The sequence below is a fragment of the Geotrypetes seraphini genome, chromosome 12, assembly GCF_902459505.1.
Source record: "Geotrypetes seraphini chromosome 12, aGeoSer1.1, whole genome shotgun sequence".
NCBI lineage: Eukaryota > Metazoa > Chordata > Amphibia > Gymnophiona > Dermophiidae > Geotrypetes > Geotrypetes seraphini.
This window is the reverse complement of record NC_047095.1, coordinates 80,053,577-80,067,126: the sequence shown is the minus strand read 5'-3', so window position 1 is coordinate 80,067,126 and position 13,550 is coordinate 80,053,577. Positions and strand designations below refer to the sequence as shown.

At 42.3% G+C, this 13,550-nt stretch overlaps 1 protein-coding gene across 1 annotated transcript in view; it reads right to left on the bottom strand.

Moving 5' to 3' along the window:
- Positions 1–13,326, bottom strand: part of CACNA1E (calcium voltage-gated channel subunit alpha1 E) — a 791,083-nt gene extending 777,757 nt beyond the window's left edge. Inside the window, exon 1 of the mRNA XM_033915447.1 lies at positions 13,060–13,326. Within this exon, the coding sequence (XP_033771338.1) occupies positions 13,060–13,325 (266 nt within the window). The 5' untranslated portion in view covers position 13,326. The remainder of the gene's footprint in view (positions 1–13,059) is intronic.
- Positions 13,327–13,550: the final 224 nt, after the last annotated feature.

The following is a 13,550-nucleotide window of genomic DNA, read 5'->3' as shown; positions in this document are numbered from 1 at the left end:
ATGCGTGTGCATGTCACAATGCACTATAAGTAGCATATAACTGCATAGGTGTACACAAGGATGAAGCATGGATGAGACATGGAGTGTCTTCTATTTATGTACATAACGTACTGAATACTGTAAGTTACACATGTGGCATCTAGCATTTAGACAGATCCAGTCTGACATTGATTATGTATAAGCGAGCATGCCTAACTTTAATCTTATATATGTAGGTCTACACCTGTATTCTATTACATAACATAACATAATTCTTTATTTATATACTGCGCATATGCCTTTTGGTTCAAGGCAGTGTACAAAAGAATACAACTAGGAGAGATTAATAACATTGAAATTGGTTAAACCATGTGGTAAGATGGCACGCAGAATCTCCCTATCTGTCCCAGATAGGGATCACAATCTATGCTAAGGTGCCTGGAAAGTAATGATGAGAACTATGTATAAATAAGCAAAAAAAGAGTAGACAATATTAAGATCGAATTAAAAGAAAGAGAAGAAAAGTGAGAGCAGGAAGAGAATCAGAATGTAGGAAAAATAAAAAGAAATGAAATATAAATATAAATATGAATATGAATAAAATCTTCTCATTAATTGGGCAAATCAATCACATTTTAGTGCAGGCCTTAAATACAACTGTAAATATGAAATATGAAATAAAATAAATAATAACAAAGACAAATGTAAGAAGAAGAAAAGAAAAAATAAACGGGGTGTAAATTGAAATTGGTCATTAAGGCAGTTTGGCAAACAGTTTGGCAGATCTCTGCAAGGGATGGCGCCATTGCCCAGGTCCAGGAACAGCCGAAGGTAGCAGATCATTGAAGGAAAAGTCGGCTCCATCGCCAGTGACATGACCCAAAGCAGCCGAAGGAAGCGGTCTGAGACAAAAGTTCACAGAGGCAAGAGGGGCCCAACGGCCGAAGGTAGCAGGCCGAGGAAAGAAGGCGGGCCGTCTCAGGGCCCAACAGTCAGCCGCTTCCAACAGGGCTGATTCACTGGCTGTTGACAGTACAATTATAGAACTAGTGCTCAGTGTGTGTCATCGAGGCACCTAATACTAGGGATTGCCAGTGCTGTTTTGGAACCCAGTGTTGGCAGGGCAGGAATGACTGGGGATTGCTCTTGCCCTTGGACCACCATGTACATGGTCCTAAGTCCTTGTGGATAGAATGGGGCCGTAGGGAAGTCGGGGTTCTTGATCATCTGGTGAGAGGTCTTGGCCTGGTGAGGAGGGCTTGATTGTGCGGTAGGAAGTTTTGATCAGGGGGAAGTGTGATTGGAAGGGTGGAGGGTTAAATGGGTTGAAGGTTGCTTAAGGCAGGGAAGGTGGATTATTGGATCAGTTAGTATGGTTTTATACAGAGATAAGTGTTACCCAATAACAGTACCTTGCAACCTGAAATGGGGATGATTATTATGTGTGCTTAACCTAAATTTAAAGCCTGTTTAAAGGCCTATATTTTTTTTTCCTGTATTGCTTCTTTTGTCTTACATTATTATATGTGTACTACGATTGATTTCTCTTTCCTAACTGTGATCCTTTGGCTATATACTAAAAGTGTCTGAACACATCCAGATGGTGTGGAGTAGAAGATGGTACCCACAAGTTTGAAAAAAAGGCAAAGAAACAGATAGTTGCAAGTAATATCTCCTTCATACTCAGGGAGAGAAATGTATGCGCTCAGTGACTCTAAGATCAAGATGGCTCTTTTAAATATATGCTATATATGGAATAAGAAAATTTTGTAGGATCTGGTCCAGATTTTATGCATTACTGAGACCTGACTGTCAGAGATAGAATCATTCTTTGCCTACAAAGCCGGTCCACTTGGTTCTCTTTCTGCCATTTCTGCCATTATCTGCATTTAGAATGTCAAGAAAAAGGGGGTGCTATAATTTATCAAGACACTTAACTTTGAATATTAAATTAGAAAGTGCTAGTCAGAATAGGAGAGATGGACAGAGAAATAATCCAACATCTATAGCGGAGGGCTGGGAATCAGAGGGCCAAGAGTCAAATTCCATGGCAGCCCCCTGGGGCCCTGGGCAAGCCACCTAACCCTCATTGCTCTAGTCAAGGGCAGCATTGGCAATCTTACCCCACTCAGAGCCCATCATGAAATCTATCAAACTCATGGCAGCACTCATAAGCCAGTACCACTTGACATATGTACAAAGGGGAGTGAGAAAGAGAGGCCACATTGGGAATACTACAGTAATTATTTAGTTGTGAGCACAGATTCCTTCTCTTTACTACATAAGCCACCCTGTCACTACCTATTCATTATTAGAAATGAGTGATTATGGTTTTCTCTATTTATGTCATAAAATCATTCCAGAATTTAAACTATCATTCTTGAACATGGAAGAACAACCTTTATGGCCAATACCAACACTACTACCGTTAATCATACTGAGATGCTTTCAGACTAGGACAGAGGACAACGATAGGAAATTTTAAGCCATGTCGAGGACCTATGGCAGGGCACTGCTGCAAATTTGTTAAGATATTTCCAAGATTTAGGCTTGATTCAATTAGTGAGGACTCTGGCCCATTCACAGAAGCCATCTCTAGACCTGGTTTATGAATGCTAGATTTTTAGAGTTAATGAATGAAACTCTAGGCACACTAATAATTACTTTTGAAAGAAGAACATGTTGGTGGCTGATATTTCTACCCTCCTGGCTAGCGTCAAATCCATAAGCTAAGTACTTTTAGTATTTCTACAAAAAAAATTTTCCACAAAAACTGATGTTATATATACGGGTCCAATGACGAATGGGAGCATAAAGCCCCACACAATGAAATGATTTGAGTGTGTGGTGGCCCGCTGAGGACCTTAAATAGAACAATGAAGTTATTCTGAAAGAAGTTTTGTAAGCAGTGGGATTACCTCTTACTGTTGTTGGTTGCTATATGAGATTTTTAGAGTTGACATGAATAATTTGGTAGCATTGCTAGTTCATTGATTAAATACTGCCGTGTAACATTTGAATTGATTTGCAGTGTTTCAGTGGCGAGAAACAGTAAAACATTTAACACTTTTAGAGAGACTAGAGAGGATGTCACCGGAGATTGAAATATCAGTTCATCTGTGTGTTCCAGTTTCCAAACTAAACAACTGGGAAAACTATGAGCTTTACCACTATGCTGCCAGAGTAAATGCTTTGAACCCCAAAAATAAGAAAAGCCTGGCAGCTATAATAAAATGATATTTTTAACACTAGTCAGCTGTACTCAGAAGTATAGGTGAGAGACCAAAGTAAGGCTCAAGCCCAACACTACGGGGTCTTTTTACTAAGGTGCACTAGCCAATTTAGGATATAATGGACGTGTTGGCACGCGTTAGCGTTTAGCGCACACTAAAATGGCTAGCGCACCTTATGTCTCGACTGCTTCTCAATTATAGCAAATAGGGCTGGTCTCAGTTAGGGCACTGGTCTTTGACCTAGGGGCTGCTGCGGGAGCAGACTGCTGGGCACGATGGACCACTGGTCTGACCCAGCAGTGGCAATTCTTATGTTCTTATGTGGAAAATGCCTCAGTCATAAATGGTAGTAAATTTTTAGCATTTCACGCTAATGTATATTTCACTTATGTTTTACTCCATTGCTGGGTTCTGAAGCGTTTCACCGAAGCTGCTCCGGAAAACCCAAATCCTAAACAATTCTTCCTAAACAAACCTCCCCTCCCCCCCACAAAACTACTTCATTAGCAAGCTAATATGAAAAATATCATTATTCAATAATGTTAGCGGCGGCTCTGGAGAGTATCTCATTCTTAGAATGTATGCATCTTCTTCTTTCAGACCACCATCAAAACCCGCCACTATTTCTTTTGATAGAGGGGGAGAGGTTTGAAGAATTGTTTAGGATTTGGGTTTTCTTTGGTGAATCCATTTTGAACATTGATCCCAAAATTATTTGGAGATTCAAAATTAAAGGGATCTTTCTTTACTAAGAAAATTCCCAGAAATCAGGTTCAAACATTTAGTAGATAGTTTGAAAGAGGTTAATAAGGGTGAGAAAATGCATATTCTGGAGATACTGCATATAGACATGTTCTGGTTTTGTCTAAATGAAGTTAAAGAATTGATAGTGTGTGGTACTGAAGAACTTGAGTTGAATGGCAAGCAGTGGCTTCTCCTATGTCTATCTCAATAGCAGTCTATGGACTTTTCCTCCAGAAACCTATCCAAACCTATTTTTTAAATAGTTACGCTAATCAACAATGAGTTTCAGAGCTCAACTATTCATTGAGGGGTCCTTGTACTAAGGCGTGCTAATCTTTAGCGTGTGCTAAATTAGTTAGTGCGCCTTAGTAATAGGACCCCGAGCGAAAAAATATTTCCGCTTATTTGTTTTAAAGATATTTCCATGTAACTTCATTGAGTGTCTCCTTGTATTTATAATTTTTAAAAGAGTAAAAATATCAGTTCATCTGTACCCATTCTACATCCCTCAGGATTTTGTAGACCTCAATTATATCTCCCCTCAGTTACCTCATTTTCAAGCTGAAGAGCCTTAACCTCTGTAGCCTTTCTTCATATGAGAGGAGTTCCTTAAATTTTTTGGTCACTCTTCTTTGAACCTTTTCTAATTCCACGTTATCTTTTTTTTGAGATACAATGACCAGAATTGAATGTAATACACAAGGTGAGGTCGCAACATGGAGTGAAACAAAGGCATTATAATATTCCTGGTCTTATTTACCATCCCTTTTCTAATAATTCCTAGCATCCTGTTTGCTTTTTTGGCTGCTACCACACATCAGGTGGATGGTTTCAGCTTATTGTCTACGATGACACCAAGATCTTTTCTTGGATTCTGAATCCTAAGGTGGAGCCTAGCATTCGGTAACTATGATTTGGATTATTCTTCCCAATGTGTATCACTTTGCATTTGTCCACATTAAATTTCATTTGCCATTTCCATGCCCAGTCTTCCAATTTTCTGAGGTCCTTCTGCAATTTTTCACAGTCCAAGTGTGTTCTATATTAGGCTGGTTATGTAGGATTGTTGCTGCTACCTCTTTAGAGGAAGTGAGGCTTCCAATGAACATGGCTTAAGAAGACAAGTGGGCTAGATCTCACTTTGGGGGTGAATTGTCACCCTGTGTTGAACATACCCTTTTTGTCAACAATGGTGAAGAGTGGTGGTGAATCAGGTGCTGACTTTTGGAGAATATGTTGTAAACAGCTTAGATTTGCAGATTTGTGGTATATAAGACATTTTTTAAATACTGGATATTTTGGTCAATGTAAAGCTGGACTTAGGGCAGGCTACAGAATAGTATCAGTGGCAGTAATCGATGAGGTCTTTGGACAACAGGAAGTGATCTGTCTGCTATTACTGGGCATGTCCTATGTGTTTGGCCTTGTATAAAAGGATGACTTCTAACACAAGGACTGATCACAGCCATCGTTTTGCACCCGGAGCTGACATGTGCAAGAGTAACTGGGATTTGCTCTTGCTCAGCCTACTCTCCAAGCCACCAGGTCCGGGTAGTTCTACAGGAGCAAGGGCACAGCTTCAAAAGAAGGGAGACACATGATGGAGTTCAGGAGTGGGCTTCTTTGGGAGGAGGCAAAGGATCTATGCTCTTGTGCGGTCAGGGGGTGCACTTGTGTTCATGGCAGAGAAATCTTCAGGAAGTTATACAAATGCTGGTTGATGTTCGATGCCAGCATTCAAACAGCTAAGTAACCAATGTTAAGGCAGCCTTTTTTACTGTCCAATCTGCCACTGAATATCACTACCACCCACATAGCTTCTAGCTGCTCCCTGACTCTTTACCTGGACCGTTCCTTCACTGCCCAGTTTTGACATGGATAGCTAGAGCTGATGTTCAGTGGCCCTACCAAGTGGCGTAGTAAGGAGGGGCAGGGAGATGGCCCGCCTGGTGATGCGTCATAACCGTGGAGGACAACGGCGCGCTGACAATCTCACACCGACATCTGAGTACAGGACAAATGCATGCTGCCGCTTCCGCTGCTTTGAGGCCTTCCTTTTTGCGCTCTAAGGGGGGGTGTCCTCATGCTCCCCTTTGGGAAGGTGTATGGGGGAACCCCCCTCCACTACACTGAAAACTCCCGAACAGCGAAAAAGGGAAGGAGAATGGGAGTTTTCAGTGTAGTACTGGGGGGTTCCCCTCCCCAACCCCCCCAACAGGAGCATGAGCAGTTCAAAGTGTAGTCAGGGGGTTCTCCCCCCCCCCGAGCATAAAATGAAAGGCTTCAAAATGGAGGAAGCGGCGACGCGCATTTGTCCTACACTCAAATGTTGGTGCAGGATTGTCGGCGCACCATTGTCCTCCACGCTTTTGATGGTGTACCCTGGGTGCCATCTTCGTGAGGGTGTAGGCACCAATCTTCCTCTCTGCCCCCCTGCTCCTTCCCCGCCCCCTCCCCACTGCCACATGTACATGCCACTTCCCTTCCCCAGTGCTTCTGTAATGTTCCTGGCACGAGCAGCAACCCCGAACCTGCTGTTGCGCCAACATCAGCTCTTTCTCTGACGTCACTGCCTGGACCCGCGCCTAGGAACTGAGGAAGAGCCGACACAGGTGCAAAAGCAGGTTGGGGGGGTTGCTGCTTGTTCCAGCAACGTTAGAGAGGTACGGGCGAAGGGAAGCGGCGCACACAGCAGGAAGGGGTGGGGAAGGAGCGGGGGGGCAGAGAAGAGGGTGGTTGAACGGGAACCCCTCCCCCCCCCGGGCGCCTCTCACCTTCACTACGCCACTGGCCCTAACTGCTAAATATTGACAGTCAGCCTCTCCTGCCTGAATAAACCCTGGTAATACTAGTTGGATTGTTGGAGGTAGGAGCATTGGTGCTCAAAGGCTGAGTGAGGGATTGGGAGGACTGAGTCCCCCAGATGATATTCTGTGCCAGGGCCTGCATAGCTAAGTGGGTGAATTTAGGACAGCTTTAGACCTGAATATTGGCTGGGACCCGCATAAGCTCTGGTTTCCAGGGCAATTTAAATTAGCTCCAGAAAGCCAGTGCTGGTGCTTGGACAATTTTTTTTAGCTGCAGCACTTCCTCCGGCATACATAGATTTCAGTTCAATGGCCGTCTTTCTGCCTGCAGAGTCCACATCAGTTTCTTTGCCACATGCTCATCCTGAGCTCTGGAAGCCCAGCAAAGATCATAGTTTTAAGCTTCAGAGATCACATGCTGAGTGGGAGAACACGTTCTAGCACAGGATTTCTCAACATGTGGTACACATACCCTAGGGGGGGTACACGGGCTGTATGTTGGGGGAACACAGGCTGGCCACCACCTAGGATCTCTCCTTGCCTGCCCCCCCCACCCCGCTGAAGCCACCGTTGATTCCTCCCTGCCTCCCTGCCCACTGCACCACACCCCACCTCCAAAGACAACCCTGCCATCCAACACACTCCACCCACCACTGCCGCATCAACAACTCCACACAGGGATGAGCCAGGTGCGTACAGCGACTGCACGTGGCTGGTCCACATGCCTTCCCCTGATGTCAATTCTGACAGAGAGAAGGTTCCGGGCCAGTCAATCACTGCCTGACTGGCCCAGAACCTTCTCTCTGACATCAGAATTGACGTCGGGGGGAAGGCTTGTGGGCTGGCCACGTGCAGTTTCTGAACACACCTGGCCCATCCCTGCACGGAGCTATTGTAGCTGTGGCCATGGCGGGGGGGATGGAAAGTGTTGGGTGGTAGGGTTGGCTTTGGGGGGTGCAGCAGGTGGGGAGTCAGGGAGGAATCGGTGGTGGTGGCAGCTTCAGCAGGGGGCAGGCAGGCTTTGGCACCTGTGGCTTCTTTGGATGGGTTAGCTTTGGAGGAGGGAGTAAAGAGTGTGTGGGCAGTTCAACTTAATTTTGGGACAAAGGCTGGAAGGCAGTGAGAGGGAGGGGGCACGAACTCAACACAGAAAGAAAGGGGGGCATGAACATGGGACACAGAATGGAGAGAGCAAGGGGGCACTAACTTGGGACATAGGGAGGAGAGAATAGAAAGGGAGAATTGTTGGGCATGATTGTTAGTGAGAGTGCACATGGGGAAAGGAAGAAAGAAAAATTGGGGATGGAGAGAGAGGAGTGAGGTAGAGGAGAAATGTTGGATATGGTGGTGGAGAGGGACCGGAGGAACAGATTGAAGGGGATGCAAGATGGAGGAATGTTGGACATAGTGATGGAGGGAGATATGTGACATGGTGTTGGAGAAAGATGATAGAAGAAGAAATGGGCATGAGGCTTGTGGACAGTGGTGAAAATTGCTGCACATGATCTGGGGGATGAGAGAGGGAGAAATGTTGGATGTGGCAGTAGAGGGGGTGGAGAGATGTCTGGATCTCTCAAGACAGATTGACAGTGAAAGAGAGACAGGAAGACTTGTTGCCAATAGGGAAGTATGGAGGAGGAAGCATGCAGGAGGCAAAAAGAAAGAAAGAAATATAGGATGCACAGTCAGAAAGAAGTACAACCAGACACTCATGAAATCACCAAACAACAAAGGTAGAAAAATTATTTTATTTTCAATTTAGTGATCAAAATGTGTCAGTTTTGAGAATTTATATCTGCTGTCAATATTTTGTACAATATAGTGACATTGCATATTTTAAAGTCATCTGTCTTGACCACTTGAAAACCCCCCGAATATAAATAATTAACATTTTCTCTGCGTACTATGTGCTTTGTGTTTTTTTAATTTAGTAGTTACCATTATGTATAAATAAGATTATATTATGTGTATATGAAAAATGGATGGAAGAAATTGTATTACAATTAGTACTATTAATAAGGGGTGGAGTCAGGTGTGGTGCTTGGGCAGGTCTGGGACAGAATTTGGGCAGGTCTTGGGCGAAGCTTGGGCAAGGGTACTCGATTGGTATTTGTTATGCTTAGGGCAGTGGTCTCAAACTCAAACCCTTTGCAGGGCCACATTTTGGATTTGTAGATACTTGGAGAGCCTCAGAAAAAATAGTTAATGTCTTAGAGAAATGACAACTTTGCATGAGGTAAAACTCTTTATAGTTTATAAATCTTTCCTTTTGGCTAAGTTTTAATAATAATATTGTAATTTATAGCTAAAGAGACATATGATCAGAAAACTGTTTTATTTTACTTTTGTGATTGATAAACATACTGAAGGCCTCACAATAGTACCTGACGGGCTACATGTGATATATATATATATATATATATATATATATCATCTTTATTAAAGTGTCAACGGAGAACAGAAACAACAGTACAGTATGAGACTCTGACAAAGAAAGGTATTCAAGAATACAAACAGCATAAAATATGATACAGGCATGAAAGGTATTTTGTCGCCCCCAGGCAGAAGCCGCCCAACTAACAAAAATGCACCTATATGAGCAAAAAAACCTGCAATAACACAGACAGCAGAGAAAGCAAAATACATTAAGAGGTATCTGCCCTTTTAATAATTCTAAAAACAGACACACTAAGGACAAACACACCTAGGAAATAGCCATTTAAAAAAAAATAAACTTTTCTGATTTGAAAATGATCATTTTCTGTACTGGACTTTTGGAAGTTTTTTTCAACATGTGCAAAATTGGATTTAAAATGTCATAGTGAGAATGCCCCTCCACATCTCTCACCCAGTGATTCTTGGGTTCACTCACTTGTGGAGAGCGGCTGATAAATTCAACCCCCCTCCCCTTAACTCCCCAAGGGTCAATGACACTCTCCTGCTTTCCTTTGCAGCTCTGCTTTGTGGAGATTTCAGCTGTGATGTCTGGGCAGTGTTGGAAAGAATATTGGGGGATGGGGTTCTCTATCACTCACAGAGTTGGCACTTATGCTACAATCCACTGACCACTAGCCTACTCCTGGGATCAGCTTGATACTCTAATAGGAATGGCCATAATATCTGAAGTAGTCAGAGCCTGGTATGCACAGTCACGTCTTTGGGTGGTGGAAGAGAGTCATTGACCACTTGGGAGTTATGGGAGCTCATGCCTTAATCTCTCCAGTAGTTAGCTAAGGCACCTTTTTGTGATTTAGTCATGATTGAAACAGGCCCAGATTTTTTTTTTAATCCCAATTTTTGCCATAGACATTTATGGATGGATCCTGGTGTAAAGTGCTATTTTATAAAGGGCACCCAACTTCGAGCTCAGTTTATGGAATAAGGCTTAATTCTCATTTTTAATGGCATCCAAATTTGCGATTCCCATAGTCTCTGATAATGGGTCTTCCACTGGACATCTACAATAACTTTTTTGAATTTATACATTTGTAATATTTTGGAGTTATTCTCTTTCTTTTATGTGTGGTCCATATTTGGGCACCATTTCCTGAATTTAGTCCTATGTACCATGTGCAGAGTAAATCATGCAAAGAGTGAATCAACTTCTTGTTAAGGCCCTGATTCCTGTACCGAAAATCTCTCTGTTCCAAATCTCTTTCTCACCTTAACTCTTTGGTGGGGGGGGGGGGGGAATTCATTAACAAATACTAAGTGATATAGCATGCGCTAAATGCTAAGATGCCCAGAATATTCCTACGAGCATCTTAGCATTTAGTGCATGCTAATCATTCGGGTGGGCTAACATGTTTAGTGTGTGCTAAATCACTTAGTGCTCATTGATGAATCCCCCCTTAATTTTCCATTCACTAATTAATTCCACTGCTTGAGGAAAAAATAACCACCCAATTCATTTCTGCTCAGACTGCATACCCAAACTGTAGATGAGTATGCCAACACACAAACTCAGTGATATTTATAATCATAGAACTTGTAGATATATATGAACAATCTGATGCTTTAGTTCACCTTTGCTTCTCTGGATACACCAAGAACATAGGGCTCCTTTTATCAAGGTGCGGTAGGCGGTTAATGCGCGGAATACCGTGCGTTCAACCGCCTGCCGCGCTATTCGCTAATGCCTCCATTGACGAGGCGTTAGGTTTTTGACTTGCCGCGGGGGTTAGCGTGTGATGAAATGTCTGACGCGCTAACCCCCATAGCGCACCTTGATAAAAAGAGCCCATAAGTAAATCTGGTAGAATCACCATCAGTCTTGTCTATGAACACACTTGCTACTGTATTTTTTTTTTTTTTAACATAGAGCAACTTTCTCCATAGCTTTGTTGCAACTGTTTTACTTGATAGCAATATTTGAAAGTAATATCATAAAATCAAAGACAAAGCCAGAAGAAGTTAAAGCACAAAAATATTTTTTTTAAAAAAATGCTAAATATTACTATTATTTGTCTTGATACTGGTGCAAAGCATATCTATGCAAGTTAAATGTGATCACAATACTATACAACATTCTTTATTTTTGTAGTTTTTCTCTTGGAAAGAGCTAAGATGTCACTAAAGGAAACCAGTGACATTAAGGGCCTGATTTATCCTGATTTATTTTCACAGGCACAGAAGAGGAAAAAAAATTAAAGCATTGATGCATAAAGCCTAAAATTAAGTTGGAGAGATGGAAAAGTATAAATAATTATATGGCTAGAGAAAGAGAGAAAAAAAAAACTCACTGCAAAACAAGCAACTACTTGCTCTGCATTTATTGGTATTTCAGGTATAAAGCAAGAATTAGCATGCATGATGCAGGACACCCATTTTATAACAGAGTTTTATACTTCAGCAAGAATTCTTTTGGGAAAGAAAATATCCATATTAATGCTGTACCACCTATTTATGGCCACTCATCAAAGCAGATTGCATCTATTGTACTGTTAAATAAGGATGGTCAAAAGGAACTGTCCATGGTGCTGACTGCACTGTGCATGTGTGGTTTGCTGTAGTCTCTAGTCGGTGTTTGCATTATTTGGGCAGCTGTTTGTGGTGCTGAAAATGAGTGCCTCTGAATACTCAGCTCTCTAATAGTTCGGACGTTGTCGGACAACAGTCTATGTAGGCAAAGTCAATAGCATAAATTATATCCATAAGCCACCTGTTGTATTTATCACAAAATAGATAAAATTGCATGTGTGTGTGGCAGAACAGTGGAGGAGGGTGGGCCAATTCAGAGGATATGTATTTGTGCATTTCTAAGCTAAAAAATAAATAAATAAATAAAATTAAAAAGTGATAAAACAGTTTGAAAACTCGCTGTAAAGATTTTTACCCCAAGAGGAGCACCCAACTGAGGAGAGCAGCTAGACAGAGAAATCATCAAGCGAACTGTCCTTTGTGCAAAAAAGAGAAAGGTGGTAATTGTGCAGAATTCTGGATGAATTGTCCCTATTTCTGATCACTAGCAGAAACGTTTGCATTTTAGTGGGGGGGGGGGGTCCTGTATACTACACCCTATCTGGTGGGGTGAACTGACCAAGAAGCTTGAGTGGCTCTGTACTTCTCCATGGCAGGATCATCACCCACTCCAGTTTCTCCTTTCTTGCCCCACTAGTTCAGAAAAACAAAAAGAGTACCTTACATTGGCACTCTGCCAACATAAGCTATAATCCATGTTACAAATAATAGTGAAAACTTCCTACTGCAGAAACATACAAGTTTACTAAACATAATTATCTTTTTAGTATTTGGCAAAAAAAAAAAAATTTGGTGTAGGTGATGTCTATAGATCAAATTAGCAATATGTCATTTGGCGTTAACGTCAACATGTGTATAAGAAATGTAGTCCAGTCCAGAATATATAATGATTGAATTATAAGTTTATAAGAAATGTGTGCCAGGGAGGACAGAGTCCCAAACTGCTACTCAAAAACTTTATCATTTCTAGGGTCTTTTTTAATGCAGTTTGCTTAATTTTTTTCTCTCTTACCGGGCTCTAGGGTCCTGTAGAAAACTCAAAAGGATCAGAACTTGATAGATATCAGACAAAAACAAAAGCAATAGAGTACTAATCTGAAGACAAGCCTGCACTTTTTGTATACAATAATACATTCATTGAACACTTCACTCAAATCGTACAGTGTGAAAATGAAAGAGGGACGGCTTACCTCTACACTGCTGGAAACGCTCTCTCTGCACCTAATGCAGAGGCAATAAGTTTTGCCTAAAAACAAGTGCAAATCCAGAGGAGAATGAAAAAAAAAAAAATCAAAAAGCAGCAATGAAAAGGATATGGCCAGTCGATGACTTTCTTCGCATATTTCCTTACGATATTATCTTCCCCGAAGAGAAAAAGCGACCTGTTGACGGTGAAACAGTTCTGCCGGACTGGGATGGGATTATATAAAGCCATGGTCCTTGCTCTTTGCGCTTTGGATTGTTTGAAAGCAGCTTGAGTTCCTGCTGGAGCCGCCGGGGCTACCTGTAAGTTCTTGCCCCGCTCTGAGCTTCCATCCCCGGATCCCAACCTTCCAGCCACCGTCTCTCCAAAGCGAGCCATCCTGTAAATCAAAAAGAAAGAACAAAGGGTGATGATCCAAGGATAACAGTCAGCCAAACAATCGAGCTGGGGATGGAAATGGTCCACTCGGCAATGGCAGTAGCCTACAAAGGTGGCTACTGCCGTTCCATGCCCATAGAAGAAAATCGAAAATCCTGTACAAATCCTGCAAAAAGCCAGCACATGTTTGGCTTCCCAGAGAATATGAATCCTGCGCTAGCAACC